At 45.6% G+C, this 14759-nt stretch overlaps 4 protein-coding genes across 4 annotated transcripts; 2 read left to right on the forward strand and 2 right to left on the reverse strand.

Moving 5' to 3' along the window:
- Nucleotides 1-945: 945 nt before the first annotated feature.
- Nucleotides 946-1992, reverse strand: N7469_006702 (arylamine N-acetyltransferase family protein; the record flags this gene model as incomplete). Its single annotated transcript, XM_056645620.1, has 1 exon — nt 946-1992. The coding sequence occupies one exon, from the start codon at nt 1990-1992 to the stop codon at nt 946-948; it is 1047 nt and encodes a 348-aa protein (XP_056499061.1).
- Nucleotides 1993-2956: 964 nt separating this feature from the next.
- N7469_006703 (sulfotransferase family protein) lies at nt 2957-3750 on the forward strand (the record flags this gene model as incomplete). Its single annotated transcript, XM_056645621.1, has 2 exons — nt 2957-3599; nt 3671-3750. The coding sequence occupies 2 exons, from the start codon at nt 2957-2959 to the stop codon at nt 3748-3750; spliced, it is 723 nt and encodes a 240-aa protein (XP_056499062.1).
- Nucleotides 3751-4502: 752 nt separating this feature from the next.
- On the forward strand, nt 4503-7538 carry N7469_006704 (glycoside hydrolase family 31 protein; the record flags this gene model as incomplete). The annotated part of the gene is made up of 5 exons (XM_056645622.1): nt 4503-5420; nt 5459-6431; nt 6491-6626; nt 6684-6817; nt 6871-7538. The coding sequence occupies 5 exons, from the start codon at nt 4503-4505 to the stop codon at nt 7536-7538; spliced, it is 2829 nt and encodes a 942-aa protein (XP_056499063.1).
- A 3681-nt stretch (nt 7539-11219) lies between these two features.
- N7469_006705 (uncharacterized protein) lies at nt 11220-11731 on the reverse strand (the record flags this gene model as incomplete). The annotated part of the gene is made up of 2 exons (XM_056645623.1): nt 11220-11604; nt 11628-11731. The coding sequence occupies 2 exons, from the start codon at nt 11729-11731 to the stop codon at nt 11220-11222; spliced, it is 489 nt and encodes a 162-aa protein (XP_056499064.1).
- Between the last annotated feature and the right edge of the window lie 3028 nt (nt 11732-14759).

The following is a 14759-nucleotide window of genomic DNA, read 5'->3' on the forward strand; positions in this document are numbered from 1 at the left end:
CTACTTGGCATTGTACCATACTTGATATCATCTCATTGACACCATCATTTCACAAGCTAAGGCACCTACCTTAGTTTGTGAACCTTCTAGGTAGCAGGTCTAGGTATCCTGGAAACTACGGAGCCTCCTTGATTCAGATAATTCCATGAGGACGAAAATTTCCTAGAATCTGCCGTGAAACGACGCTGCAGATTTGCTCGGACACCACTGGTAGGTCGAGAAGGAAAGGAGATGGGGTACGCATTTATTAACACATGAGACACATTCCCGAATATGATAAAAGCTGTTCGATATGGATGAAGGAGCAATATAAGCGAGCTGAGTTGAACTCAGTTCACTTACATATTGAAGTTGATGATCTAGCTAGGAACTATCTGGTGTGCTAGGGAGTATTTATGAGCTAATGGGTGGCCATGTGCCTTCACATGCCCTACTAACAAATAAAAACTTCCAATTGTCTTGATCTACATCAACGAAATTTCTTTCTGATGTTTCTAGCGAAGACTCAGGTATCGAACTGCATTCCCCATGGGCTTTGTCGTTCCACATCGTTGGAATTTCACGATTTTGCTTAACGTACTCACCTCGATTACCAGTTACCCCTAGACACATGACATGGTGAATCTAAAGCCGTGCTGCACTGAATTTAAATAGATTTGCACTTTTAAAACCTTTTAAAAACGAGTCGCGGTCGCAAAAGAAAAGCCTTATCGTTCCCATATGATTCTGTCTAGATGAAATCGCTAATCATAAAGAAGGGAGACTGGAGACTTGGATTTGCAACCTTAACGACCCTGGCATAAATATCGAATGCCAACTCCTCAATATTGTATGTATGAGCCCATACAGACGAAAGAAGCCTATCTGCAATTGAGTTCCGTGAATATCCAAGGGTCAGAGAACTAGCATCACTACAGTGTCTCGTACCTTCTTCCACTCCAGTCTTCATGATAGTTTCCTTTCATTTGGAATCGCCGCTTTCTCCTCGTCTGTAAGATGAACGTCGAATATCTCAGCCAGTCCCTGCGACCGCTCATCTTCCGTTTTATACTCCCCAATGGCTTCGCGATTGGCGCCAATACTTTCAGTCACGGTGTCCTTGAACAAAGTCACATTGCCCACGATCACTTCTTTGTTTTCATCCATAAGCATTTTCGTACACATGATATACCTCGTAAAGAACGACCCAGGGTTTGTTGATGTAAACCAAGACATCATTTCATAATCTTGGGGCAAGAACTCCGTCTCCGTGAAGCAATAGACCGGCACCCAATCATTTTTGGCGGCATCCCCTGGGTTGTAGCAAACATCAAAACACCACATCTTCGGCGGCGTTGCTCTGGCAGTATACTTCCCTGCGTAGGTTTCAATGATAGGCCGTGATTGCACACGAATCAAACGCGGAGCTATGCTGGTTGTCTCATATCCGTCGCGCAGTGGATACGGAAGATTAGGTCCCATGGATCCCATCCCCACATCCACAACGTACCACTCATCATCCAGTAGCACAAGATTAAGCATATGGTTCCACCCATCATAAGTTGTGTTCTGATTGCGTCGAACCTCGGGATATGGACTCATTGCCCGTGCCACGCGACCTCCACAGTTACGCACTTCATAGCCAAGAGAGCGAAGGACGGTTCCGAAAAATGTATTGTTTTCCATACATCGCCCGCCAAGACGCCGGCGAACCATCTTCGTGTATAGATCTGCCACGTTGAGCGAAACGGCCTTTTGCGCAGAATAGTGGAGGACAAGATTCTCGAAAGGTACATTGCACACGTGGTGACGTGTTAGGGCCTGAAGAAGGGGCAGACCATGTTCTTTGGTTGTGGCTTGAGTGGAGTCTGTCAAGACGATTGAATCCAGATATTTTTGCGGAAGCTTAATGCGTTCAAAATAGTCGCGCAATTCAGTACTACTATATCGTGGGAGAGCTTCCTCGTCCAACGGGAGCTGGACAAGGGCTGTAGGTGCAGGGTCTGACGCCATGCTGCGATTATCAAATATGACAATTGGACGGCGCGTATTCGGTGAAAAACAATCGCCGAAGAGGTACCGGGTGATCTTCTGTGAACAGACCGAATCTCCGTCAGCAGTACGCGGACTATTTGGAAGGAATAAGACAATCCTTTGTTGTTGATGCCCCGCATTTGAATGTGGGGTGATAATAAAATTATTGGTACTTTTGTTGTGTATTACACTAGCCACAAGGCTTCTTGTCAATTAAACGCGCGATAGCAGGGAGGGAAGTCGGGGGTTCCAAGTTTCCCATTTGATGTGTGAACAGAACATGTGATGGCAGTGTAATGAGAGGGAGCAAAATGGTACAATGGTACAATGTGTGATTGCAGTGCCAATGCACATTTCATCTATATATCAAGATTGGGGTTGGCTTTTTGCTTGGATTTTGATTTTTACGCTGCCTATCAATCCCAACCTGAATACTTGAAGAATGCTTCTAAGAAGCCCACCGGCGGTCCACATTGATAACCAGCGGGATTGTAGGAACTATATAACGCACTGGTAGTCAGAAAAAATTAGAACTCACCTATGACGATCACATTGAGGAAAAAAAAATCAGTGATATGGATTCACTTGGCAGAGATACTTTGAATACCACGGCGACTACCAGCTGAACCGCCGAAGTACACCATGTAGAAACGGCCCCCAATGATATCGCGCGGCTCTCAGTTTATAGCCCTGTCAGATTGAAGTTGACCCCCAAAATCTCCATGCAAAAAAATTTGCTGTCATTCTCCACTTGTCAATTGATCACTTCGTCGCCCAAATCAAGTGATTGTTACACTTGGTCGATATAACATCCGATAAGGAAAGCATCTTGCGACAATGGAAGGCCTACAAGTTTTATCGCTGGGAATGTCACGGACGGGGACGGCCTGTGAGTAAGCTGGAGAATGGATGATCGTGCTCATGCTCAAATTCATCACTAGCAATGAAGGAAGCTCTTCTGATCCTCGGACACAAAAGAGTACATCATGCATATGAACTATACAACCACTCCGAACAATGTGACCTGTGGCTCGCAGCCTGGGACGCAAAGACCAAGGGTCTTAGCCGAACACTTGATCGGCGCTATTGGGAGAACATTCTGGCCGGATACACCGCAGTGACCGACATGCCGGCTGTGTGTTTTGCCGAAGAGCTCATTGATGCGTTTCCAGAAGCGAAGGTCATCCTCGTTCAACGGCACGAACAGAAATGGACACAAAGCTTCAAGACAGAGGTCATAGATACATTTTTCGATAATTCATCTATCACGGCTTTAATCTCATTTTTGGATGGCAAATTGATGAGGCCAATCCACCGGCTGTGGAGTCGCTTGTTAGCTTCGGACGATGGGTTCTTGAAAGGTACAACAAGGAACCAGGTCAGCGACAATGCGATCAATGTTTACAGAAATCACAACGCTCTGGTAAAAGCCAAGACAGCGCCTGAGAATCTTCTTCTCTTCCATTTGAACGACGGTTGGGAGCCTCTATGTGCGTTTCTTGGCGCAGAAGTACCTGATGTCCCTTTTCCAAATGCCAATGAAGGCGACGCTGTGAAGGAGGTTGTTGCAGCATTCATGAAAAGAAGTATGCTTCGAGTTGTGAGAAACCTGACTGTCATCTCCGTCGGTTTTGCAGCTGTTTATTATGCCATTAAGATCCTGATAAAAGGACCATCCAGCGCACTATGTGGGATATTCCTTCATTATACTATTATGAAACTCTCTGTGTCGTATAATCTAACTTGCCATTCACTGACGATATATCTACTCGTAGTCAATATTTTCTACCAGAAGTTTCTTCTATTCAATCTACCATTGAGTTTAGAAGAGTTAAGAATGCCGTAGGTGCAAAATGAATTTCTCAAATCATGATGTATCTGAACTGGGAAATGAAAGGCATTCCGATGTTTGCCTCATGATTTAATTTACCCCAACATTCATCTTATTGCGTGGGTCAGCGGTGTGCAGAAACAGGCTTGCAGTACTTCCGGGGGTTTTTCCCCGGCCACTCCAGACTTCTCCAAGATTTCTCCAGCGAAATTCCCATCCTACATCAATCGGTCGGCTGTAAACACTCCAAATATCGGAGCCACGCTATGACATCCCCGGCTTTTCTCCGGCGTCTATACGGGATAATAGATGATCATCCAGGAATCGACATTACAGCATTACATCTGCTCGGGCTTTTATCGGACAACTGAACGCGGGGTGGAGAGGGGCGGAGAGGCCCGACGACCTTGGCCTTGTTAGTGCGGAGACGAAGTCTTGGCAACGACACGATTTATCCAGTCAGGAGATCCATAGGTCTTGACGATGGCTGCAAAATCGAGCTCGGCTCATAAACCAAGTTTGCCGAAGGGTCTTGGCCCATGAAGAGCCAAATCTCCGCGATGTTTATACGACCCACCTGGAGATGGAGGGAACAAGATATATAAGGGCGGCAATGTGATTGACAGATCACAGCTCTTTGTCAACCTCGCAGCTCAGCATGTATCTGAAGAAGCTGCTTACATCGGCTGCGGCTCTAAGTGGCACGGTCTTTGCACAGAGCCAGGCCGGTATCGAGGATCTCGATGACCCTGGCAATGATCTCTACGTCAAGGATCTCTCCAAATGCCCTGGATATAAAGCTACCCGACATTGGCAAACCAAATCTGGTTTCTATGCCGACTTATCTCTCGCGGGCCAAGCGTGCAATGTCTATGGAACTGATCTCAAGGACTTGAAGTTGGAAGTCGAATATCAGACAGAAGACCGACTCCACGTCAAGATCAAGGACACCAACAACACTGTCTATCAGGTCCCAGATGATATCTTCCCTCGCCCTGGCTTTGGTCAATGGTGTTCGCCAAAGAACAGCAAGCTCAAATTCGACTTCACTGCCAACCCGTTCTCCTTCTCTGTCTCTCGCACTGACACGGGCGAAGTTCTCTTCGACACTTCCGGCAACAAGCTGGTCTTTGAGAGTCAATATGTGCACCTCAAGACACATCTCCCGCCGAGCCCTCACCTTTACGGATTGGGCGAGCACAGTGATCCGTTCATGTTAAACACAACCAACTACACCCGGACAATCTATACCCGGGATGCTTACGGTACACCCCAAGGCGAGAATTTGTATGGTGCTCACCCGATCTATTTTGATCACCGCCAGCACGGTACTCATGGAGTCTTTCTACTCAATTCCAACGGCATGGATATCTTTATCGACAACAAGGGAGGCCAGTCTCTCGAGTACAATATCATCGGTGGAGTCCTCGACTTTTACTTCATTGCTGGACCATCTCCTCGTGACGTCGCTGTTCAGTATGCTGAAATCACCCAAACACCATTGATGACACCCTACTGGGGTCTCGGCTACCACCAGTGCAGGTATGGTTACCAGGATGTATATGAGGTTGCAGCTGTTGTTGCCAACTATTCCACCAATAATATCCCCTCGAGACCATCTGGACAGATATCGACTATATGGACCGTCGACGCATTTTCACCATCGATCCAGAGCGGTTCCCGGCTGATCTGTACAAAGATCTTGTTGACACCATCCACGAAAGAGACCAGCACTACATTGTCATGGTCGACCCTGCCGTATACTACAAGGAATCTAACCCTGCGTTAGAGGCAGGTCTGAAATACGATACCTTCATGAGGGACAACGAAACCACCATTTATCAGGGTGTCGTCTGGGCCGGCCCAAGTTACTTCCCCGACTGGTTCCACCCATCATCCCAGAAATTCTGGACAGAGCAATTCCAGAACTTCTTTGACGGCGAGCATGGTCCGGACATTGATGCTTTGTGGATCGACATGAACGAACCAGCAAACTTCTATAACCGTCCTTACCCTGGAAACAACACCACACCCGAGAACTTCGCCGAAGTCGACGGCGATCCACCGGCAGCACCACCAGTTCGAGATGGTCCCGATGCTCCTATCCCCGGTTTCCCGGCCAGTCTGCAGCCAAACTTCGCCTCCAGTGAGAACACCAAGCGCGCAGCATCTTCGGACCTAGTCCAGAACAAGAAGGCCCGATCTACTGGTCGCCGTCAACTCGGTGCCGGCCACTGGCGCCCCAGCAAGCCCCATCGGGACCCCCGCGCTGGATGGCAGCATGGAAAGAAGACTGGCTCGGGCTGCGGCCCTAAGGAATGCAGAGGCCTCCCCAATCGCGAACTGATTAGACCCCCATATATGATTCAGAATGGCGCTGGCCCTACACTTGCCGATAGCACTGCCGACACTGATGTCGTGCAGAGTGGCGGATACGTCCAGTATGATACACATAACCTTTACGGTGCTATGATGTCCACACACTCGCATAACGCGATGCAGGCTAGACGTCCTGATGATCGAGCGCTGGTCATCACTCGCAGTACATTCGCAGGATCTGGAAAGGACGTTTCGCATTGGCTTGGAGGTGAGGATAAAAGTTTCTGGAAGTGCGCTAGATAATAGTTTGCTAACGAAGTTCATCAGACAACATTTCTGGATGGCTATGGTACCGCCTTTCCATCAGTCAGATCCTGCAATTCGCAGCTCTTTACCAGATCCCAGTCGTCGGTCCTGATGTCTGTGGCTTCGGTGGTAATACTACAGAGACTCTTTGCGCTAGGTAAGAATTTCAACCAGGAAAATCTTCCATTAACCAACACGACTAATAAAGCTATAGATGGGCAACTCTCGGCTCGTTCTACACTTTCTTCCGCAATCACGCCGAGATCTTCGCCAACCCGCAAGAATTCTACCGCTGGCCAACCGTAGCCCAAGCTGCTCGCAATGGAATCTCCATTCGATACCAGCTGCGTATGTTGCTTTCTACTTCCCCCACACTAAGACTTACTGACTTTTCTCATCAGTCGACTACATCTACACTGCAATCTACAAACAGAACCAAACCGGTACACCATCACTCAACCCACTGTTCTTCAACTACCCCAACGACCCTAACACCTACCCTATCGACATGCAATTCTTCTACGGTGACGGTATCCTAGTTTCTCCAGTGACCGAAGAGAACTCCACAAGCGTCAATGTTTACCTCCCCGACGACATTTTCTACGAATGGGGCACTGGCAAGCCAGTGCGCGGCAAGGGCGAGTACATCTCCGTCGAAGACGTTGATTACACCGATATCACGATCCACTACAAGGGCGGAATCGTCTACCCGCAGAGAATCGAGAGCGCTAACACAACAACTGCACTCCGAAAGAAGGGCTTTAATATTGTCATTGCGCCGGGCTTGGATGGCACTGCTAAGGGTTCTTTGTACCTTGATGATGGAGAGAGCCTCGTTCAAGACGCAGTATCCGAAATTGATTTCAGCTATTCTCATGGTACGCTTAAGATGAGTGGTTCATTTGAATATGAGGCTGGTGTCAAGATTGAGACTGTTACTCTTCTCGGTGCGGAGAGGAAACCTCATCACGTTAAGGGAGCTGAGGCGGATTATGATGAGAAGAATAAGAAGCTGGTGCTGCATGTTGATGTGCCATTGACCAAGGAGTGGAAGATCAAAATCGCTTGATTCATGAGGAGCTGAACATTGGTTGCAATTGCAGTTTCCAAGTTCTATTGCATATGTCCCTCATGATAGCCCTCTATAACTTCAGGATAAAATAAGATTTATCTATCGAGACCCGATATCAATGACTGTGTTCCATCTACTTTCATTGTAATTTTGAGGCGTTGATAACTACTACCTTCCCCTTAGATAACATGGTGTCAAAACACGCAAGATAACGTAGTCCTGCTGTATATCAGATTATCGTTATAGTTCTGAGTTCTTGTCGAGACCCCATGTTAATTAGCCCACCTTCACTAGAGTGTAAACCAAATTGATTTATCTGCTTTGGATCTGTCAATATAAAATGTCCTACACGGCAGAAGGTTTCCTGCTCGACTTCCGCCAGTAGAACCAAGATGAGGAAGACAACTTGTCCATCTTCGATGGACTGTTATCTCCTCAATGACGGGTTTAAAGGTAGTAAGATCACTTCTTTCCCTTTAGGAAGGCTGGTATCTTCGTGATCAAAGCAAAATAGTAGACCGGTCGAGTAAAAGTTGAGCTGAACGACATAATACCCTGGGTAAACCACCACTTAGTAACGACCGCATACTTCATACTCCTCGACTATCGCTCTGCAAAGTAACCCACGAACCTTCAGGTGCCCGCCCACCACACCTCCAGTCGTGTCGGACTGTTGCGTTCAAACTCTGACATCGATAATATCTAAGAGATGTTTGGAGTTGGGACCTGGAATTTCAGGTTTGAGAGGACTGTCCACTGAAGTCCATGACCATGAGAGTACTCGGTATTTTGAAGAAGCTCTCATCACTGGCTCTGTTACCCTCCAGTCCAATCCGTCAAGGAGTCTACTGCGCCAAAGGCCCGCAATGTACTCATTCCCAGTGGCTTCGTGGAAAAACTTTGCTATCCCAGCAAATGCAGGCAGTTTGTCACTTGGGCTTGTCAGTGAGCATTGAGTATATAGCTACACATCTTTTGTATCTGTAAAGCAGTGGAGACACCACCAGCGCGGGAAATGGAAAATTTATCACTTTACTGTCTTGAGATAGTAATGTTCGGGTTAAAGAATTGATTAATTGCGCCGTCAGGACTGTAAAAAAAGTAGCTCCCAAGTCTGAAAATATTTTTTTTTAGTTATCCACTAATAGTATCAGAATACTAAATCTAGTTGTATTACACAATTTGTACAACTCTCTACCTCTGTATCCCATATGGAACAACTAGATCTGTAACTATATCGAATATCGGCCGATATCTTCAGTATCGTGTCAACTATCGTATCGACAGGTGGAGTAGTAAATGTCGATATAATATCGTTATCGTATCTACAAACCCATAAATATACAGTTACGATAACGATTAACTGAAAACCCTGTCGATATCGTACCGTGTCACCCCTACTGGAAAAGGTACTTTCAGTAAGGGTGGTGGATCTAAATACTGCCCATAGATATTAATCCAGATCGCTCTTCAGTGAGCCTCACTGAACTGGTGCCCATAGGATAGTGTCTATTAATTAGTTATATACGAGGTAGTACCTAGTTATGACGTATAGTTCAAGACATGAATCGAATTTGGCATTCCGGTTCTAGATTTGGAATCGGAGTGAATCCATGTTTGGAAACGTAAAAGCATCCTGCAGACACATTACCCGCACACAAATTTATCACCCTCAACTGTAAACTGCTCTTCGTTCCTATCTCACTTTTTTCTCTTCTGGCTCGATAAACGGTGCCCGATTTCAATCATTATGAGGACTTTCATCTTTCCCATAAAGTCCTACCTCATGCGCCTATTCACAATCTTTAAAAACCATAATATCGTCTGCCCCGACACCTCTCAAATGACCACACTATCCGACCTTCTCCCAGAACTGTTGCTGGATATCTGTGACTTTCTTCCAGCAGTTGATCTTAAATGCTTTTCTATCAGCAACCACCGAATGTATGAGCTACATCGGATATATCACCGCAGATTACTTACTTTTACTCTCACGGGTGATGCAAAGTTTTCATTTCTACTCCGACTAGAAAAGGATATGCCAGAATACGTTGCGTGCTACAAATGTAACAAGCTTCATCGATATGATGGTTCTGAAAGTTTCGGGCTTAGCGGCGTAGTCGAAAACAGAACTTCAACACTTCCATGTGAAATCAAAGGGTCTCATCCCGTACGCAGTGATCGATCAACAATGACTTTGTTAACTCACTATAATTTTGGTCATCCAAGAAACCGTCTTTCTCATCTGCAGCTCAAACTTGCCATGAAAAGATATTACTATGGTGCCAAATATGGTATCAGCACTAAATCTCTATCATATACACAAATACACCGCTATCCTTGTGCTGTGCCAAATGTCTATTGCAACACAGCAGCTACCCCCAAGAAATATATGTCTGCATTATTTTCAATAGAGGCACGAATATGCCCCGAACCTTTGGGGCTGTATATTCGAATGCAGGATATTTTGGTATGTGAAACATGGACTGATTTGAGAACTCAATCGATCATCAATCATTTGGGAATTTACTTTTTATGTCATCATCATAAATATTTCCACAGGGAGCTTGATTACGAAAAGCTGAAACAAAGCAAAGAACAAGCCATGCATTGCTATTGTGGTCATTGTACAACAGTTTCCAATATTGCAATCGTTGAAAGAAACTTTGACTCTCGGATAGCTTTGCTGATAACGAAATGGATGAATCTCGGACCTGGCCTTGATCATAAAGATCCATTATGGCAAATACGGGCGGATGGTGCATCGACTCGCCCTCATAAACTTGAAATCCCACAATATGTGAACAATGCATGTCGTCGCTTCGAAACACAAAATGGTGAACCATTTTACAAATTGGCGGCTCGCAATCTGTCCTATCTTAAAAAGGAGAGATACAAAAAGGGCAAACCTTTTGTCCACTATGGCCCAGGTTTTTGGTATATTCCCTTCAAAGAACCATCCAGATCCCAGAAGCCTTTTAGAAATTGGATACATGATTGCCGCCATAGAGCTAGCGTGCCATGAGGTACCGGATACTCGAAGTAGTGAATTTTAGGATCAAAACTCATGGCGAATTCTACACTGGAGAATTAACTATCTATGAAATATGATTTATCTTTGCTCGATACCCATTTCAGCTGCACAATTAAATATGAACAAGCAACAACTTCGTAAGTATTAATTATAAAAATACCATAGACTGTTATTGTCTTCTCTCTCGTAGTGTTCATTAGACGCGTATCCCTTACATTATCACAACTTTATAGTGTCGTGTATCTGTGCAGACTACCCTTTTGCAGTAGACTCCAAGCGGTGGATTTATATAGCGTGCCAGGTGGATCGTACAAATCGGTGTTCTAGTAGCACTCTCTACTAGTAGCACCGGTCTCAAACATCCATGTTGGATTCTATTAACTACTGATAGTAGCACTACTACTGTTAGTAATCATGGATACTATGATAGTACCTACTGTACTGCTACACTAGGAGTAATGTACTACATTAGTGTAATGTAGCAGTGGCAACTAAATTTTTCCAATACATACCTATGTATTGGGGAATTTATATCAAATACATTGATATAATGTGACATAATGATATGGCCTGTTCGGCTCTGCCACCCGAGGTGGTCTCCTCTTGGATATGTTATATACATATAAAATCCCGGAGTTTCCAGACTACATACCAGTGGTCTGAAAAGGGGCCCTACGACCTGGCCTGCTTTCGGTGGGAGAAACATTCTGGGAGCCAGTCCCAACTCCTTCACATCCTTCCCGGTGGCCCAGCTGTCCAATGTCCGCACTGGCCAGATCGAAGCTGCTCATGTTTCCTCTATCATCAGCAGCAGGGTTTGCACCAGTGTGGGAATCGGCCAGCTGGCAACAAGGACAAGGGCAATTCAAACCGCAGACAGGACATTCCCTATCAGGGACCTCAGAGGTTCCGGGGCGACTACCACCACGATCAGGGATAGGGACGACAACATCACCGTTCTCATCGTTGTTCTTCTTCTTCCCACGTTTTAAATATTGCAGGGGGAACGGCTCGACTATCTTCTTGGCCCTAGGACTCAACCCCAAACCCACACACAGACAACCAAGAAAGGCCCAAAGGGCCGGGGCCACATATTTTGCCCTTGGAATGCCCAAAAATGCCCTACTTTGTCAAGGGTAGTCGCGAAATGAGACATTGCGCTGAATGCCTGAGACAGAGTATTTGTCCATGAATCTCGGTTCTCTATATACCTGGTCAGTTTCCAATTCTTCGATGTTATCGATCCACATCCAGTAAAATCTAATCTACAACATAATTGACACAACAAAGGGCTGAATACAAACGGACAAGTAGCAATGTGGACAGGTATATGGACAGAGTGGATTTTTCTAAATTTTCATATTGATACGATGGATCTCTATCTCTACGATTTACTCACGCAGAGAACATTCGCAGACACAATAACAAGTCGAGACGGGGGCGCAGGGAGGAGCGGCGGCAACCGGGACAGCAGGAACAGTGACTGAGGGTTACAGGTTTTTCGAAAGCTGTCCAGAAATGTTCCATCGAACTCAATAATGGTAAGTCATCCTCATCCATCGATCAAGCTTCATTATGTTCTCCCTAGGTCCTTTTGTTTCTTCGGATCCTATATCGTCTGCTGTATGGGTCTGGCGTATCGGGCGTGATTCTCTGTTCTAGTATAACGTTTCGAATGTCCTCGCAAGGAGATTCAAGTGCATATTTGAAAAGGGATTTCTTCAGTCCGCGGCTATATATATTGCCACCATGCTCAACGAGTATCCGAAATTCTGCAGATTTTTTGTGCTTGAGTGCCGCAAATAAAGTCTCACCATCAGTATGTGTGCCGAAGTCGAGAAGGAGCTTGATAAGGATATAGCTTTCGTTTTTTCCTATGGCGCGATGAATAGGTAGAGTAAATCTTGGGACTATGCCACGGATACAGTTTCGTGTCGATGGTGCTGTGCAAATATTTGGATCGGCGCCGAACTCAAGTAGTAGCTTAACAACATCCACTAGAAAGGGTGCAAAAGTAACAGCACTATAGAGCGGAGTGCTACTGGCAAATTTGAATTGGAAATTGACATCGGCCCCCATTTTCATAAGATATTTAATGCGATTTTGGTCACCATGTTTTGCAGCATACCAAAGCATTGATTGGATTTCAGACTGAATCGTAAATTTCGGATAGTCTGGGAGCACTGGGAGTCTACTAAGTTCCTTTAGTAGATAGTCTGCTATTTCATGATGACCCCGAGAGGCCGCATCTGCGATAGGACCTTTATCTCGTGAATTGCATAATAGTTGACATGCATTGGATGAAATCAACATTTTGACCAAGGCAAAGTGTCCATTGAGAGCTGCTAATGCAAGAGGACTCCGGCCATGGAGATCTTTGAAGTTTATATTAGCTCCCTTGTGCAGTAACAGCTGTACTATATCCATATGTCCATTAATTGCTCCATGCGGTATTGGATGCTCTCGTAATCCATCTGCGGGCCGTCTGAGGTATGGTGCCCGTCTTCCCTATGGCCGTGCACGAGTCCAATAATTGGATTTCCAACATACATTAGCTCCAGCATCAAGAAAACGTCGAAGAGTCTTTTGTGAACCTTTTTTTGCTGCCCCTATCAGGGCAGAGGAGTTATCAATGTTGCAGTAATAAAGATAATCATTAAGTGTGTGATGAAGTGATAGTTGGGTCTGAAGAAGTGCATTCAAATCCCGACTGTCGAGTTGATGTACGATGATCATCAAAAGCTCCAATGGGAGCCAAAGAATAGACATGGTCTCCAAGTGCTGAATTTTTCCAGAGTGCAAAAGGGGAGGAGCGTTCAATTTGAGAGCCAGGACTACTTGAGTGCAAAGTTCGGCAGTTCGGTCATGTTATGACTTAAGACAAGTGCATATACAAAGGGGTGGGAGGACATACACATGGCTAGAGGGGGTAGAGCCGTATATGTATCCTGCCAGTGGTCCATATTGATCCCACAAAGACATTTGGCATAGCAACCAGCATCAGTCTCATTTAATTCTTGACTCTTAAGAATAGACAGATTGAATCTGTTTCTTGCACACTCTTTTTATTTCTGCTCGACTGGTAACTAAAATGCCCAGCAGTTGATGAGAAATAAGAATAGGCTCTCCTGATATTTCTAGGATATAACCCTAAGGCATTATATAGCTGGTACATACGACCATAGGGTGTGGAGAACAGGGCTTCCCGTCCGCTCAGCCGTACTTAAGCCACACGCCGGCAGGTTAGTAGTATGGTGGGTGACCACATGCGAATCCTTGCTGTTGTATGTTTTTTGTTTTTACTCGACTTTAATTTAGATTTGTTTTATGGTTGGATTTAGTGCTCTTGCCGCCTTACCCTTCGGGTTGTTCACCCTGAACGCCCTGAACACCCGTGAAGCGATGACGTGGCGACTCGGCTAAACTTTTCCTCCGTCCTATCCTCACTTTTTTGGTGGCTTGAGCTGATGCTTATGGAAGCTGTCCACGGAAAATAGATTCACTGTAGCTATTATCTGTTGGATTTACTGCTTAGTAAAGTATGCTGTGCACCAATTGGAGTTCAATATGTCTGAATTGCTATAAAGCTCCTATTTGGCAATTTATGTAGATATAATGACTAATATATAGATCTGTGCACCCGCTCATGAGTGGGAAACCTCATGTTCGAAACTACCCTTGTATGTAATGTGTACCTGACCATCTCTTCACCCACACTTCCTTCGTGATCTCCGGTTGGTGAACTGGCCCGGCAATGGGGATAGGGCTAAGATCAGTGATGCTCATTGGTTGTTGAGAGATCACCAGGGTTCGACCCACCTTCCGCCCGCTTTTCCGCCCCCGGTGTCTTACTTGGAGATTGCCGAGGATCGACCCGTGCAAAGTATGAAATCTAGCGCTATGGAATCAGCACTGTTGGTTGGTTACAAAAATTTGCCGGAGGCAGTCGAGGGGATCATTTTCCCTTGCTTCTATAATTCTGATCTTCTCATAGAGCTAAGAGGACCGACATTGGTCAAAAGGCCATGATGGCCCTAATTGTATATGTAGTATGTATGGTTTCGCAGGGTTCTCCGGACGGAGTCTTCTGTCCAGAAGAACACTTGCGGCTCCGATGAAAAAAGCCTCGCGGAGAGAAAAGATTCAGTCTTCTGTAAGTTGTTCGTACTTGTGACGCCAAGATA

This window comes from Penicillium citrinum (genome assembly GCF_028827155.1).
Source record: "Penicillium citrinum strain IBT 23319 chromosome Unknown utg000006l:1.0-3011923.0:1.0-3012962.0, whole genome shotgun sequence".
Classification (NCBI taxonomy): Eukaryota; Fungi; Ascomycota; class Eurotiomycetes; order Eurotiales; family Aspergillaceae; genus Penicillium; species Penicillium citrinum.